This window comes from Aulonocara stuartgranti (assembly GCF_965226115.1).
Source record: "Aulonocara stuartgranti genome assembly, chromosome: 10".
Classification (NCBI taxonomy): domain Eukaryota; kingdom Metazoa; phylum Chordata; class Actinopteri; order Cichliformes; family Cichlidae; genus Aulonocara; species Aulonocara stuartgranti.
Window position 1 is genome coordinate 34964191 of NC_138946.1, and position 14673 is coordinate 34978863.

The following is a 14673-nucleotide window of genomic DNA, read 5'->3' on the forward strand; positions in this document are numbered from 1 at the left end:
AAAGCGCTTAATAAATAAACTTTACTGACTTACTTACTTACCTGTTCAGGTGCTGGTCTGGGGTCAGCTTTAACGTCACTCTGGGTTCTTGGCTAGCTTAGCGTTAGCATGCTGCCGAGTATGATGCAGTTGTGTCTGTCGTGGAGCAGTCTCCACTTTACTATCGCGCTCTCATCCTTCTGTGTAGTGATGGGCAGATGAAGCTTCATGAAGCACTGAAGCTTTTCATCCAATTGGTTCACCCCAGTGCAAAGCGTCTTGAAGCTTCATTTGCTCTAGTAGGACATCTACTGGATGTAAAAATATTAGTTGGCATGAATTTGAAGAGTGTGGCCGTTTGCACACAGCCTGTAAATGTCAACAACAAAAGGAGTGTGTAAAACATCTATATTGTAGTGATGGCAGCATACTGTGTATATTTATACTGGCAGTATGGAAAATGATCATTTGGAAATGCTTAAAATGGAAATGATCATTTCCTGTGAGGTGAGGTGTGGTTGGGGTGTGGACAGTAGTTGTGCTTTTGTAACGTTGAGGTATGGACAGCTACACACTGAGGCTTTGAGCCTCAGTCCTGCCCACATTTCATTCTCTAAAAACTAAATTTTCACTGCTTTTATGACCTTTTTAGTGGGGATAACATTTTAAACATTTAATGATTTAACAAATCTTTTGAATCCTTTGTCCTCCACAATGCTAAATGGCTGTGAGTCCTCAATCACCATGCTGACCAGGTCTTCATCTATTTGAGATTGTTCTCCTGAGGAAAGACAACAAAAACAAAGCACAAATATAAATATCACACACGTAACTTATTACAGTTGTATAATATTGATATATCCTTTAGTAACATTACAGCATGCTATATTATCGTGGCATTTGATGGCTCACCTGGTCTTGCTCCATAATCGGTGTTCCCCCTTTTCTCATGCAAAGCTCTGTAGTGCCTAAGCATGGATGAGGTGTTGTTGTTATATCCCAGCTCCCTGGCACATAGCAAACACTTCACCTTGTACAAAAGTAAAGCTGCTTAACATAAATTGTATTGCACCATCAGTATTATGAAAATACATCTTCTGTAGAAATTTACATACCTTGTTGGGAGTAATAAAATCACAATGTTCCCACACAGGGGAGGACATCCTCCTCTTCTTAGCTGGCTCCATTCTCTCCTAACCTTCTCTCCTCACTACTCGACACATGTAGTGATGGGTTTTCTAGCTCTTTTTAGAGAACCGGCTCTTTCGGCTCGACTCACTAAAAAGAGCCGGCTCTTTCGGCTCCCAACGGGCTCTTCAGGTTGTTTTGTTGCTTCAATTAATTTATTATTAACAATAATATAAAATTATGCACAAAAGGAATTACTAATGTAAAAAAAAGAAGTTGTTTTATTTATATATGTTTATATATAAATATATGCGGTGGCCCCTAGAGACAAAGCACGTACAAACTCCAAAACACATTTCTAACATTAACTGAACTTCCAAAACAGAGCTACCTAGATCACTTAAATGACACAATTGAAAGCATGTGTGTATTGTTTGTGTATTTATACACAGGCACTCATATATATTCAAATAATTTAAAAAATGTTCATTTACCTGTTACTACCACACACCAAATCCGGTCGTTGGTACTTGCTGGCTTGTGTAGCCACGAGGTAACAAAGCTCAACACTGCGCCCAGCATTCTGGAGCACTTCTGTTGTCTTTTGTACGTGTTTTGAGTTTTTATGTGGTTCTGAGTTTTTACGTGTTTTGGAGTTTGTACGTGCTTTGTCTGTAGGGACCACCGTAAATATACTTTTATTTATTCACTCCACATAAAATGTAATAAATAAATCATATAATACAAAAACCAACTATTCACGGTTCAACTTTTAACTATTTAAATTTTCAGCTTTTTCCTTTTAAACATATTTAAAGTGTAACAACATTAAACACTGCAAACCACAACACAATTAAATATAAATTAAAAATATGAAAACAAAAAGAAGATGCACATTCTCTGTCATATGGGCCTGCATGAATAAACTTTCTGAATCCGTTATCATCCGCAACTGAAAATAGTTGTGGATGATTACTATACCTTTCTAATGTGACGTTGTTGTCCCTGCTCTCTTTCTCTCTCCCTTGGTAGTTACCTAGCATGTGTAACTACCGCGCCTCCCCCCTTCTTCCCAGCGCAAAGCACAAGGCTCACGAGTGGAGTGAAGCTGAAAAAAGTGTGTGAGAGAGAGGGTGAGAGAAAGAAAAAAAAACATGGCTCCCAATAAGGAGCCGGCTCGCGTCGTTCACGTCAAAGAGTCGGCTCTAAGAGCCATTTCGTTCGCGACCGACACATCACTAGACACAAGCGTTGAAGCCTCGATACAGTCACATCACTACTTCTGTGCAGTAAAAATGAAATAAATGTCCGCATCCACGCTACAGACTGCGGCACGATTTCAGTTGATCGTAGCCAGAGTGCAAGAACTGACAGGCAGGCAGACCAACGACTCCAAGCACCTGGACTTCAGTAGTGATCTTGATAGCTGTACACGTACATCCACACCAGCAGGTGGCAGTAATGCAGCAGTTCGTTGCTGAAGTCTGTGTTTGAAAAGTTTTCTTATGGCAAATAAAACCGGAAATGGGCTCAGCATGCCGGTGTGCTCGCGCAGTTCGGCATGGGTGCTCGCTACATTCAGCAAGAGTCTGTTCGCGCTGTCTCTCGGAAAGGCAGCGCTTAGCCGGCCAGGAAGTCCGCTGTTAGCACCAGCCGCAGGTCAGGCATCAACAAGAGGCAGCATGACAGCCACGGGCATGTCCCGGAGAATGGTGTGGGTGGACCTGGAGGTGAGTCACGTCGTGGGAACTGTGGTTATTGCTACAAGGCACTAAACGCTTTACTTAGCCTTTGAATGTAACGGTAAGCTGTGGAACTAGATGGCGCATATAGCGCTGGATGCTGGAATAGTTGTGTGAAGTGTCCAACGAGCTGTAGGCAGTCCACGCAGGAACATGGCACGCGGGTGTGCAGACTTGAGCTGCTGTTCTCAATCTGTCTGTGCTGTTTATAATGACGACTACGTGTGTGTGTGTGTGTGTGTGTGTGTGTGTGTGTGTGTGTAGATGACAGGGCTGGACGTTGAAAAGGACCAAATCATTGAAATGGCCTGCCTTATTACAGACTCTAACCTGAACATCCTGGCCGAGGTAATGTGAACGTGAACACTGGAGCCTCTGCTCGTCTCTCTGTCATACAAGTTCAAGGCAGCTGTTGTTTTTCTCCAGGGGCCAAACGTGATCATTAAGCAGCCCGACGAGCTACTGGAAGGGATGTCAGAGTGGTGTAAAGAGCATCACGGAAAGGTAAGCCGGCGTTTGTTCAGGGGCTCGTACCAGTAAAGCAGAAATACAGATTGTTTTTCTACACGTCTGTCAAAAGTCTGTGCTGGAAAGCACCTCTGCAAGAAAACAAACTAATCTAGAATGCTAATGGGAACATGCAGCTCCTTACAACCACGGCCTTTAACCATAGCGTGAGCACGAATGTTCCCGGCTCCTACACTCTTATGAGTCTCTGAATCAGTCTCTTCTTATTCATCGTAGAGATTGTGCAGACATATGTTCTTTCTGCTGGTTGCACTGTGCCATTTGAATGCTCCCTGAGTCAAAAACACTGATACTAAATATAATATATATTAATTAATATATATTAATATATAAATCAAATTGAATTGAAGCTTTAACGTTAGTGTTTTGGTTGCTGCCGTGGTGGTCGTTCTGGAGTGACCCAGTGCAGATGAAAGGGCGGCGTGTGGTATTATGGGCTGTTACTCAAGCGTTCTTAGGAACTTATAAACTTTGTGTTCAATACACAAAAACCTTTACTGGCTAATTAGTGTCAATTAATAAAATCTAAAATGTTCACTCACCTAAACTTAAATGAAGGTTCTGGTTAGTGTAGCAAATCAAGTTTAATACTTGTCACATTACTGAAGTCATTTTTATGTTCCAGTTTCTCACAGGCTCATAGGTAACTGTACAGGTGAGACCTGCCGTTTGCCTGTAGGACAAATTCAGAACATGAAGGCTCTGCTTGAGATTCCAACTCTTAAACTTGCTTTGGTATTGTTTCACTGAAATTCTTGAGATTCAAAGAGATGTTGATGTGAATGAAGGTGGCCATCATTAGGCTGACAACGTAACACGAACCCATTAAAAACATTAACCTCTTACCTAAGGGTGGTCCTTAAGTTGACATAAGGTAAGTGGTGACCAGTGTACTGTGGGACGTGTCGTATCTCCCACAGTACACCAGACACTAGGGGTGCAACGATACACAAAATTCACGGTTCGGTTCGGTTCGATACTTTGGTGTCACGGTTCGATATTTTTTCGATACAAAAAAATGTTCATGCCTTTTTAATTTGTCATTTATTAAAATTATAAATATATATTTTAACTCAAAAGTACAGTTTTTGAATTTAACCCTAACCCTTGTGCGTGTTTTTTATTTTGACAGCGAATGCGCACCTGCGGACCACTTATGTGCAGCCCTGGTTATTTAGCTCGTCATATTGCAGCCACAGAAATTCTTTTGTCCATGAAACCATAAAGCTGCACTTTCTTTTTGCCTTATAGTCTGATTTGTCATAACTTCTCCGTTTTGTGGTAAGCTTTTCTTTGGCTGTCACTTCTTCACCCTGACCTGTCTTATTTGGCTCAGCAGAACTGAAATGCTTTTACACACACACTCACATAAGCTCAGCGATTCTCTGCGCGATCAACCTCTCACATGTTTAAGCTGCGGGAGATTTCACTTGTCATGTTTGCATAGTAAGCTAACGATTAATAAGACGATGTCAGAGGAATTGGTGCACAAATTATCATCACTCACAGATCAGTGCTGTCGCTCTCTATACACAGTTCGCACGATTGCAAAGTGAAAGCAAAAAAACAAGCGCAAATTCAAACGCGATTTCAATATGTCACATATTGACAGTGGCTCACCGATGCCAATGACATAATTACCCAGCTACATTTCTGAAAGAATGCAAAAGCATTGACATATATTTTTCCTTCCTACAATAGCCCGATGGGCAGGGAAGAGATAGATTTTGGTAGCCAGACTGAAAAAAATCGCTAGCTCCGGGACGTTGGGCTAGCGATATTGCAAGCCTTGTATCTGATTGAGGAATCACTCATCTTTGGAAAAGAGAGTTTATTACAGAGAAATGGCTCTTTCCAAAATAAAAGCTATACTATCCGCTTCTTCTGGGCTATATTCTCAGCAGCATAAGGAGAATCACGTGCTAACAGCTGTCTAAATGACTCGGCTAAAGTTAGTAGCATGCTTGTTGTTTTTGTCTTTGCACTAGGATGATGTCGGCGTAAATGTGCAGTCATATTCGTTGTGTTCCCACTAGTGCTTTCAGGTTAATCTCGTTGAAATGACCTTAACGCTACAACACGGCAAATCTCCGTTAACGAGCTACCGCCGATCGCCCCGTGCATGGGGCTAGACGGCCAACACGTTAACGAGCTAACTGCGCTAACACACTAGTTCCCACCCATGTAATTGAGCATTGCGTGGCACATCCAACATACTCTTTTACCTTAGTCCATGACGCGCTTACCTTCAGGGTCATACGTCACATGAAAACCAAAATAGTTCCAAACGCCAGATCTGAATGAGGGTGGGGGAGGTCCATGTTGTAAGGAGAGCTTAACTTCTGTCTCGCTAGCTTGCCCTGCGCTCTTCCTTCTGACTATGCTGTCTGTGTTGAGCGCTCAGTGAATCTGCGTTCGACTACTCCGCCTAGGCTGCACTGTCGAGCGCAGATCCACTGAGCGCTCCACACAGACAGCATCGTCAGAAGGAAAGTTGATAAAATAAATTAAAAATGTTGTATTGTTCGATACATATGCGTACCGAACCGAAAGCACTGTATCGAACGGTTCAATATCGATACAAATATCGTTGCACCCCTACCAGACACATTGTCATTTCAAAAATAACCTTTTTCCCCAATCGTGTGTTTAAGTCTGACGCCATTAGCTGTGTCCTGGTCCAAACTCTGTTTCAGGTCCCAAAGTCAAACAACACTGCAGCATCACTGAGAGTTGCAAACTGTCTAAATTCTTTCATCTTTAATAAAATCATCAGTGTTGCTGCTTTACCAGGTGTAACAATGAAGTTTAACATCCAAGCATCCATGAAAACAGAATTTATTACATTTAAGTTAGAAGTTAGCAGGAAGTTAGCTCGCTAGCTTCCATCTAAACATAATATAGCATGTTTTGACAGAGAGACTTCTGAAACAAATTCAAACGTACAGCTCTGCTATCACTTCCAACATAAATGAGGACAGAAAACTAAACAGCAGTGACGTTTGTAGGGTTACTGAAGTTGGGCTAGCTGGTATATAATGATGTGCTACGTGATCGCTAGCGACACACCTATGTTAGCATAGCATAAACACAGTGAAGCTGGAGGATGAACGCTAACTTTTTTCTACTCGATAAAAGTTAACGTGAAGGTTCCTGATGGTTAGAGACAAATGCAGTCGCATGGCAGGATGCTGTAAACGGACCAAACTTCAGTCAGGAGAACAACTGAGATAATCCATCCACAATATGAGGTTAGTCATTCATATACTGCTGCATGGGCTGCAGTTACATCGTAAGGGTTTAAAAACTGAGAGGCCGGCAGTGATCATGGACTGTTTTTAGGGGCTTGTTCAGATTAAACAGAACAAGATACAAAACATTAAAACATGTTAAAAACACAACAGCCTTAATAAACACAGAGTTGTTTGGACTGAAGCAGGGTTCATACGTCATCACTTAAGGACCAGGTTACTAGTGTATGAAATTTACTATCATTCAGGTGACAAAGTCCACATGCTTAACTCCAAGGTTTGACGTATCCAGACCCAAAACAAAATCTTCTGATCCTCTGTAGCTCTTAAAATGAGATAAATGCAGCTTTGCACAAGAGCATGACATGTGACACCATGTCAGACTAACGTTAAACCAGAATGTAGACAGTGTGTGAAGTCTCCCTTTGCTGCTTCAGTAGAGGTTAAGTAGCACCAGGTGCTGCTAATCAATGGACTGATTAATCAGAAGTTTTGACAATTTGCTGGTCTGGACATCAGCAATGATCTTACAGAAACAGTTGGTGTGACCCGTCAAATCATTTAAAGTTCATCATTTTACAGTGAGAAAGATTCAGGGAGGTGCAGACAGTTACCAATCTTCCCAGAAGTTAATGTTATTGTAACCTCAGGTTGTGCAACACTGAGAGAAAACCCAGACACAGCAGTTCAGATTTTAGTATTTGTGCTCACGCCTGCTTTTCCTTTCCACTTTACTGTTGTCTTGTTTGAACGATGAGGCGTGTTTTAAAGTGAAGTAACAAAGTCTATTGGTGTAATTGTGTCTTAGTCAGGACTGACCCAGGCTGTACGGGACAGTAAAATCACCCTGGAACAAGCAGAGTATGAGTTCCTGTCCTTCGTCAGACAGCACACACCACCTGGACAATGTCCCCTCGCTGGTAAACTCTTTCTGTTCATGTCCTCAGAACCAAGACCTGGGCACAAAGTTATGATTCTGCATGTCTGTCTGTGGTACTGTGTGGGTGGCTGGATTATGCCTAGCATCTCTGTAATGACTCTCCGGTGAAGCTACAGGAGCTCGAGGAGAGCCAATCGTCAGCTTAGCTTTCCTAATTTTCCGAGGTTTCCATTTGGGTTGCTGTGATTACTCTAATTAGATCGGGGTGGGGAACTCCAGGCCTCGAGCACCTGCAGGTTTTAGATCTCACCCTGGATCAAATGTTCATCACCAGGCCTCTGAAGAACTTGAAGACATGTCGAGGAGGTCATTTAGCCATTTAACCTGCAGGACACCGGCCCTGGAGGCCTGGAGCTCCCCACCCTGTGTTGGATAATGCACAGTGAGCTCATGAAAGTGATTAACATGCTGAGTGTGAAAGGACTGAGTCAGGTGTCAGTGTAGGTGATCTGTTTCTTCTGCTTCACCCTCCTCATACTGGACTCAAAGCTCAGACTATCCTGTAGATCAGGGCTGCCCAATCCCAGTCCTCGAGAGCTACTATCCTGCAGCTTTTAGATGCATCCCTACTCCAACACAGCTGAATCAAATGGTTTGATTACCTCTTCAGCATGCCATCATGTTTGGCAAAGGCCTGATAACAAGCCATTCATTTGATTCGGGTGTGTGGGAACAAGGGTGCATCTAAAAGCTGCAGGACGATAGCTCTCGAGGACCGGGATTGGGCACCCCTGCTGTAGATCATGTGTGTAACAGCAGCACATGTGCTGGTGTCAGTGATTGGATTGAGGAGTCATGCTTGTGATTGGTTGTTCTACAGGTAACTCTGTGCATGCAGATAAGAGGTTCCTGGACAAGTATATGCCACAGTTCATGTACCACCTTCACTACAGAATCATCGACGTGAGCACCATCAAGGAGCTTAGCAGGCAGGTGACTTTAGGAGATGTAAACTGTGAGAGTTGTTGCAGCCAGGCCGCTTTGCATGAGCTGACCTCAGAATAATCTGGCATCTTCATGTGGAGAGCCACTGTTAAACACTGTTGGTCACAGGGAGTGTGGGTGGGGGGGACTACACCCATAAACATGAATGTATATTATGTCTAATTTCCATTTCCTAATCAAACCCTTTATAGAAATGAATGGCCACAGATTCATGGCTCAGGTATTTTAGAGTTTACAGTGTTTGCCAGAGACAAGCTGCACTCACTCACTTGGTTTCTCACTTTGATGTGAACTAAAGTTGTGAGAACCGTTTACTGCAGTTAATGCACCGCTGCACATCATAGCAAAGAAAAGGTTGCATGGCATTTTCATCTGCATGCTGCCCATACATGAAAATCATAAATGTATCAGTACGATTGACTTTCTTTCTACAAACACTTTCAGACGCTGGTTTCCAGAAGAATACAAAATGGTGCCTCACAAGAAAGCAACACACAGGTAAATAAAAAGAAAGCTGCATCAACATATATATGAAACGGCTGATGAGCTTCAGTTTTATTTATACAGCATCAAAACCTAACAACAGTCGCCTCAAGGTGCTTTAGATTGTAAGGTAGGCCCTACAGTAATACAGAGAACCCCAACAATCAGAAAACAGTTGACCTCGGGAAGGAAAAACTCCTTTTTAACAGGAAGAAACCTTCAGCAGAACCTCCGGTTGGGGGCGAGGCGACGAAGACAGGATAAAGACATGCTGTGGGAAGCGAGCCAGAGATTAATAACAAGTGTGATTCAGTGCAGAGAGGTCTGTTAACACATAGTGAAGAAGAAGAAACACCCAGTGCATCATGGGAATCCCCCGGCAGCCTACACCTATTGCAGCATAACTAAGGGAGGATTCAGGGTCACCTGGTCCAGCCCTAACTATATGCTTTAGCAAAAAGGAAAGTTTGAAGCCTAATCTTGAAAGTAGAGATAGTGTCTGTCTCCTGAATCCAAACTGGAAGCTGGTTCCACAGAAGAGGGGCCTGAAAACTGAAGGCTCTGCCTCCCATTCTACTTTTAAATACTCTAGGAACAACAAGTAGGCCTGCAGTGTCAAAGCATGACCTCTCTATAAGAGAGTGAAGATTGCACCTGATTATTGAAGATCTTGGATGAGATGTTGAACAGAATAGTGTACAGCCAACCTTTCTCTTCCTCAGGGTGATAAGGCCTCGAGGCCCTGCAGGACACCGGGCCTCGAGGCCTGGAGTTGAACCCCCCTGGTGTAAAGCTAGTTACACAGATGCTGTATTGGGTTTAGCTTGGTCCTGCTGAAATATGGAAATATGAAAAAAGACATTGTGGGAGCGTATGCTGCTCTAAAACCTGTACAGTGAGGGGGAAAGTATGTGATCCCCTGTTAAGGTTGCACACTTCCTGAACTCAGCAGTCAAACAAAGAAACAAAGCACAGAGGACTTTCACATTTCTACCACAGGTGCATCTGTGAGGAGGGTGAGGGGTACCACTGGTGTTCATTCTTAATGAGGACAATAAAGACACGTCCTCATAAGGACAGAGATTCATATTGCTGTGTGGTAATTATGAAATGCATCTTGGGCCATAGTGATGAAGGAACATGGACATAATGAAACTTGTAGTGAAACAAAGTTTCTATGGGGAAGCAACCTCGTGCGTTACTTGTAGAAAAGTGTCACGGCCCAAACACATTACTCTGAACTGTTGTAATATATTATTTTGTAATAATAATAATAATAATTTCAGTCTATTATGTGATGTTAGTGGACTATTGCACAGTCCGAAAATGTAAAAGGCCTCCACAGCCTAATCTTCAGACTTTGCTGTTCATATCACTTTTTTAGACATGAAGCTGACATTCTGATAGGTTAATGGAAAGTTCATGTTTTTTTAAATCTTCCACCATAAATATAAGTTTAAACAAACACGCAGCCTGAGCTCAGGGCGTGGAGCTGAGCTTTTAGGTGAGAGCCACCTTTGCAGAATCTTGTTTTAATCCTGGAACGAAGTGTGCATGTGGAGGCGACTGTAGAAATATCCACGATGGTGAAGTTAAAATGGAGCTTTTCTTCTTTAGAGCGCTGGAAGACATCCGGGAGAGCATCAAGGAGCTGCAGTACTACAGAGCCAACATCTTCAAAGCATCAGAGAAGAATTGCACGATTGTTGAAAATGGAGGCAGCAGTATGAGTTAGCACATAGAATGAGAATATAGTCTTCAGTGTTATTATTGTATTGCCATCGGTTTTTGTTTGTGCACTTGCGAATGCTCAATAATCCTTTGTTAGAATATTGTTAGTGGTAAATTTAAAGGTTTCATTGAAAGAAGCAAGCAGCAGTTGGTTTTTTGTTTTTCTTTTCAGGAGAAATCCTTTTGTCCAGGTTCATGATAGTGATCTTTGGTAGATTGGATTTTTGTGTTGATTGAGACAGTGTCTGATGCAATTTTCAATTGTTCTTGTTTTGAAAGTGAAACCAAATAAACCTGGTTGTGCCTGTGGAAAAACTTCTTGTTTCCTTACTGTCATGTACCACATGATGCAGGAAATGGGAGCAACTATAACAGAAAATACCCAAATATTTGTTTATCCATTTCAAGTTCTTTATTTTCAATGTGCTGTGGTGTAGATAACTGGAAATGCAGTGCAATGACATGTTGGAATATTTAACATCTAAGTGAAGTGACGGACGTGAATGTTCCAAACTCAAACGTCTTCATACTGTTACATTTCTAACAGTACAGTAGTTTTATTTTCTGATCATATGTTTGGAGCCTTTATTGGACAGTGGCAGCAAAGGGCCACTCTGGGTCAGATTCAAATCCAGCCCATGTAGCATGTGGTCTGCTTACTGAGCTAAACTGGCACCCATATAGCAGGTTTGAAAAGTTGTCATTGCTGACTGGTGACGTGGGTTCAACATAAATGGAAATGATGTGTTACTTGTTTGAGTCAGTAAGTCAAAGCTCATACACAATATGCAAAGAATGTACAGCAGGGTGGTGTTAGCTTAGAGTACAACTTGGTTTAAACTGATTTAGACGAAGTGCAATGTCTTTGAAAGTGTAAGAGAATCTTTTGAATAAATGGAAAATGCTTCAAATCAAGACCAGTAAGTTACCTGACTTTAAATTCAGTGCACAGTATGTATTATTATATAAACCTGTGATGTTTGACAGCCATTGCATTGCAATCCATTGTAGCAGCTCTGCCATGAATTCTTTACATTTTAGTTTTTTGTTGACATTTTAAAATGTTCATTTTGTGTTTATTTTCGAGGTAATATCAAAATCCTTCAAAGACAGCAATCTTATCAATGCCTCTAAGGCTTTATTTGTTACGTTACATTGTAGCCATTCTCTTTGGTCTTGTCCAAAGGACATTGTTCCAGCGTGGTGTTTTTTACCACCTGTCATACTGGGTTTGGTTTGCCAAGCTGCAGTTTTCTTCTGTATAACCCCCTGCCAGATTGATGGGTAGCAGAAATTGCTTCTCTAAGATCATTGTTGATGTCCAGACCAACAAACTGCCAGAGTATTGACTCAAATACTTTGTTATTAGTGATGGGATTTCCAGCTCTTTTTAGAGAACCGGCTCTTTCGGCTCCCAACCCGCTCTTCAGGTTGTTTTGTTGCTTTAATTAATTTATTAACAACAATACAAAATTATGGACAAAAGGAATTACTAATGTAAAAGAAAACCTGTGGTTTTATTTATATATGTTTATATATAAATATATGCGGTGGCCCCTAGAGACAAAGCACGTACAAACTCCAAAACACATTTCTAGCATTAACTGAACTTCCAAAGCAGAGCTACTAGATCACTTAAAATTGAAAGTATATGTGTATTATTTGTGTATTTATACACAGGCACTCATATATATTCAAATAATTTAAAAAATGTTCATTTACCTGTTACTACCACACACCAAATCCGATCGTTGGTACTTGCTGGCTTGTGTAGCCACAAGGTAACAAAAGCCCAACACTGCCCCCTAGCATCCTGGAGCACTTCTGTTGTCTTTTGTACGTGTTTTGGAGTTTTTAAGTGTTTTGTCTCTAGGGGCCACCGTAAATATACTTTTATTTATTCACTCCACAAAAAATGTAATAAATAAATCATATAATACAAAAACCAACTATTTACATTTTAACTTTTAACTATTTAAATTTTCATCTTTTTCCTTTTGAACAAATTTAAAGTGAAACAACACAGAACACTGCAAACCACAACACAATTAAATATAAATTAAAAAAATGAAAACAAAAAGAACATGCATATTCTCTGTCATATGGACCTGCATGAATAAACTTTCTGAATCCTTTATCATCCACAACTGAAAATAGTTGTGGATGATTACTATACCTTTCTAATGTGATGTTGTTGTCCCTGGCTCTCTTTCTCTGTCTCTCCCTCCCGCTCTGTTCCTGTGCTACTGCGAGTGTAACTACCGCCCCTCCCCCCACTGCTGCTGAGCGTAAGCACAAGGCTCGCGTGCGGAGTGAAGCGGAAAAAAGTGCGAGAGAGAGGGTGAGAGAAAGGAAAAAAACAAACAAACCCCACGGCTCCCAATAAGGAGTTGGCTCGCGTCGTTCACTTCAAAGAGTCGGCTCTGAGAGCCGTTTCGTTCGCGTCCGACACATCACTATTTGGTATGAAGATGCACAGTAAAGAAGGTCAGACATCAACTAGGGAGAAAGTAGAAGGACAAACAAAGCCATATTGTCATTCTCTATGTAGCAGGTTTATCAGAGAAACTCAGGAGAGTCTTCTCCAAGCACAACATCCCAGTGTACTTCAGACCAAACAACACACTCAGACACCAACTGAGTGGAGGATGATTTTGGAGTGGGATCAGGGTGTAGCCACACAAATATACTACGTCAACCTCCTAAAAGCTTGGTGAAGGAAAGACACGAGTTAGGGCCCAAGGTGCCAAATTCAACTATTCCTGCCTCACTCTATTGCAATAGGGTTGGTAGATGCAGATGTGTCCTTCCCCTGCCTGGACACTCCACACTCAAAGAGCACCATTTTGAAATGTGTTACCTATAGTTTAGCTGCATTTAGTGTACTTCCTGGGTAAAGTCCACTCCGGAGTACCAAAATTGACTGATGTCGCATTCTTATGGAAAACTTGAGTTTTGCTGGAGCATTTATGTGCTTTGATATTCCTGCTTGACTTAATCTCTCTTATCTCGGTTTACTTCATATTGGCAGATGTTCCTTTCATTTAATTGGTTGTGGCAACTACTGTCTCTGTGTATTTTAATGGCCTTTTAAAATTAAATAATACACAGACTCAGGCCAGCTGATAGAAATGTGAAGTTATTGAGTTTCCCAAATGAATACATTGACATGAACAGCCAGTGAGTGGAGCTATTTTCACTTCACCTGGCTCCCGGGGTATGCCATGAATCAAAGTGTTGTGAACATACTGCCTACGGCTCAACTGATTCAGTAACTGTCCCTGCTCATTTCATTGGAAGAGACGGACAAACAATGAAGGCTGTACAGCTCGAGTTCATGACAACATCACAAGGTCGGAGGCTGCACGTGTCAAAACCCTAACGAAGAAGGACAGCCTGTGTGGCTGTGCAAACATGTATGCTGCCACTCTAGCTGACTTTGCACTTTAATAAAGTAGATGCAAAAGTTAATCAGTAAAAGAATGTAACAACCTTTATTACTGCTTTATTTGCCTTCACTTTTACCTCCAGTTACAACTTTATTGTGCCTACTGTCAGTCAGCTCATCGGAAAATCAAGGTAGTGAACATCAGATTAGGGCTGTGCGATATGACCAAAATCTCATATCCCGATATAAGACATCTATCGTCCGATAACGATATAAATCACAGAAAATTAACATTTTCTGTAAATTCTGTGAATCTCGGGCAGCTCGACTTGCCTGAAGTGTTTCCAGCTGCGCGTCATGTAGCTGGAGTCGAGTGTTTTAACTGATGCATGAAATGATACATTTTTAGACATAAGTTGTAACGGCGCCGTTTTCTTTGTGAGTATTTATTACACGGCGTGCTGCGGGGAAAAGCTTGTTTTAAGTTTGAGTCTAAGCTTTATTTTTTAGCACCTGGCGGCTCTTTTTTACTTCTCATCCGTAAACACTCTGCATCTT

At 41.7% G+C, this 14673-nt stretch overlaps 1 protein-coding gene across 1 annotated transcript; it reads left to right on the forward strand.

Moving 5' to 3' along the window:
• Nucleotides 1-2559: 2559 nt before the first annotated feature.
• Nucleotides 2560-11042, forward strand: smfn (small fragment nuclease). Its single transcript, XM_082548841.1, has 7 exons — nt 2560-2837; nt 3114-3197; nt 3276-3353; nt 7437-7548; nt 8389-8497; nt 8958-9011; nt 10614-11042. The coding sequence occupies exons 1-7, from the start codon at nt 2613-2615 to the stop codon at nt 10729-10731; spliced, it is 780 nt and encodes a 259-aa protein (XP_082404967.1). The 5' UTR covers nt 2560-2612; the 3' UTR covers nt 10732-11042.
• The last annotated feature ends 3631 nt before the right edge of the window (nt 11043-14673 follow it).

What these genes read in the sequence shown, in the direction of transcription:
- smfn (XM_082548841.1), top strand. Translation starts at nt 2,613, where the DNA reads ATGGCAAATAAAACCGGAAATGGGCTCAGCATGCCGGTGTGCTCGCGC. An exon ending in ACCTGAACATCCTGGCCGAG is followed by an intron (nt 3,198 to 3,275) that starts GTAATGTGAACG and finishes GTTTTTCTCCAG; the next exon opens with GGGCCAAACGTGATCATTAA. An exon ending in GTAAAGAGCATCACGGAAAG is followed by an intron (nt 3,354 to 7,436) that starts GTAAGCCGGCGT and finishes ATTGTGTCTTAG; the next exon opens with TCAGGACTGACCCAGGCTGT.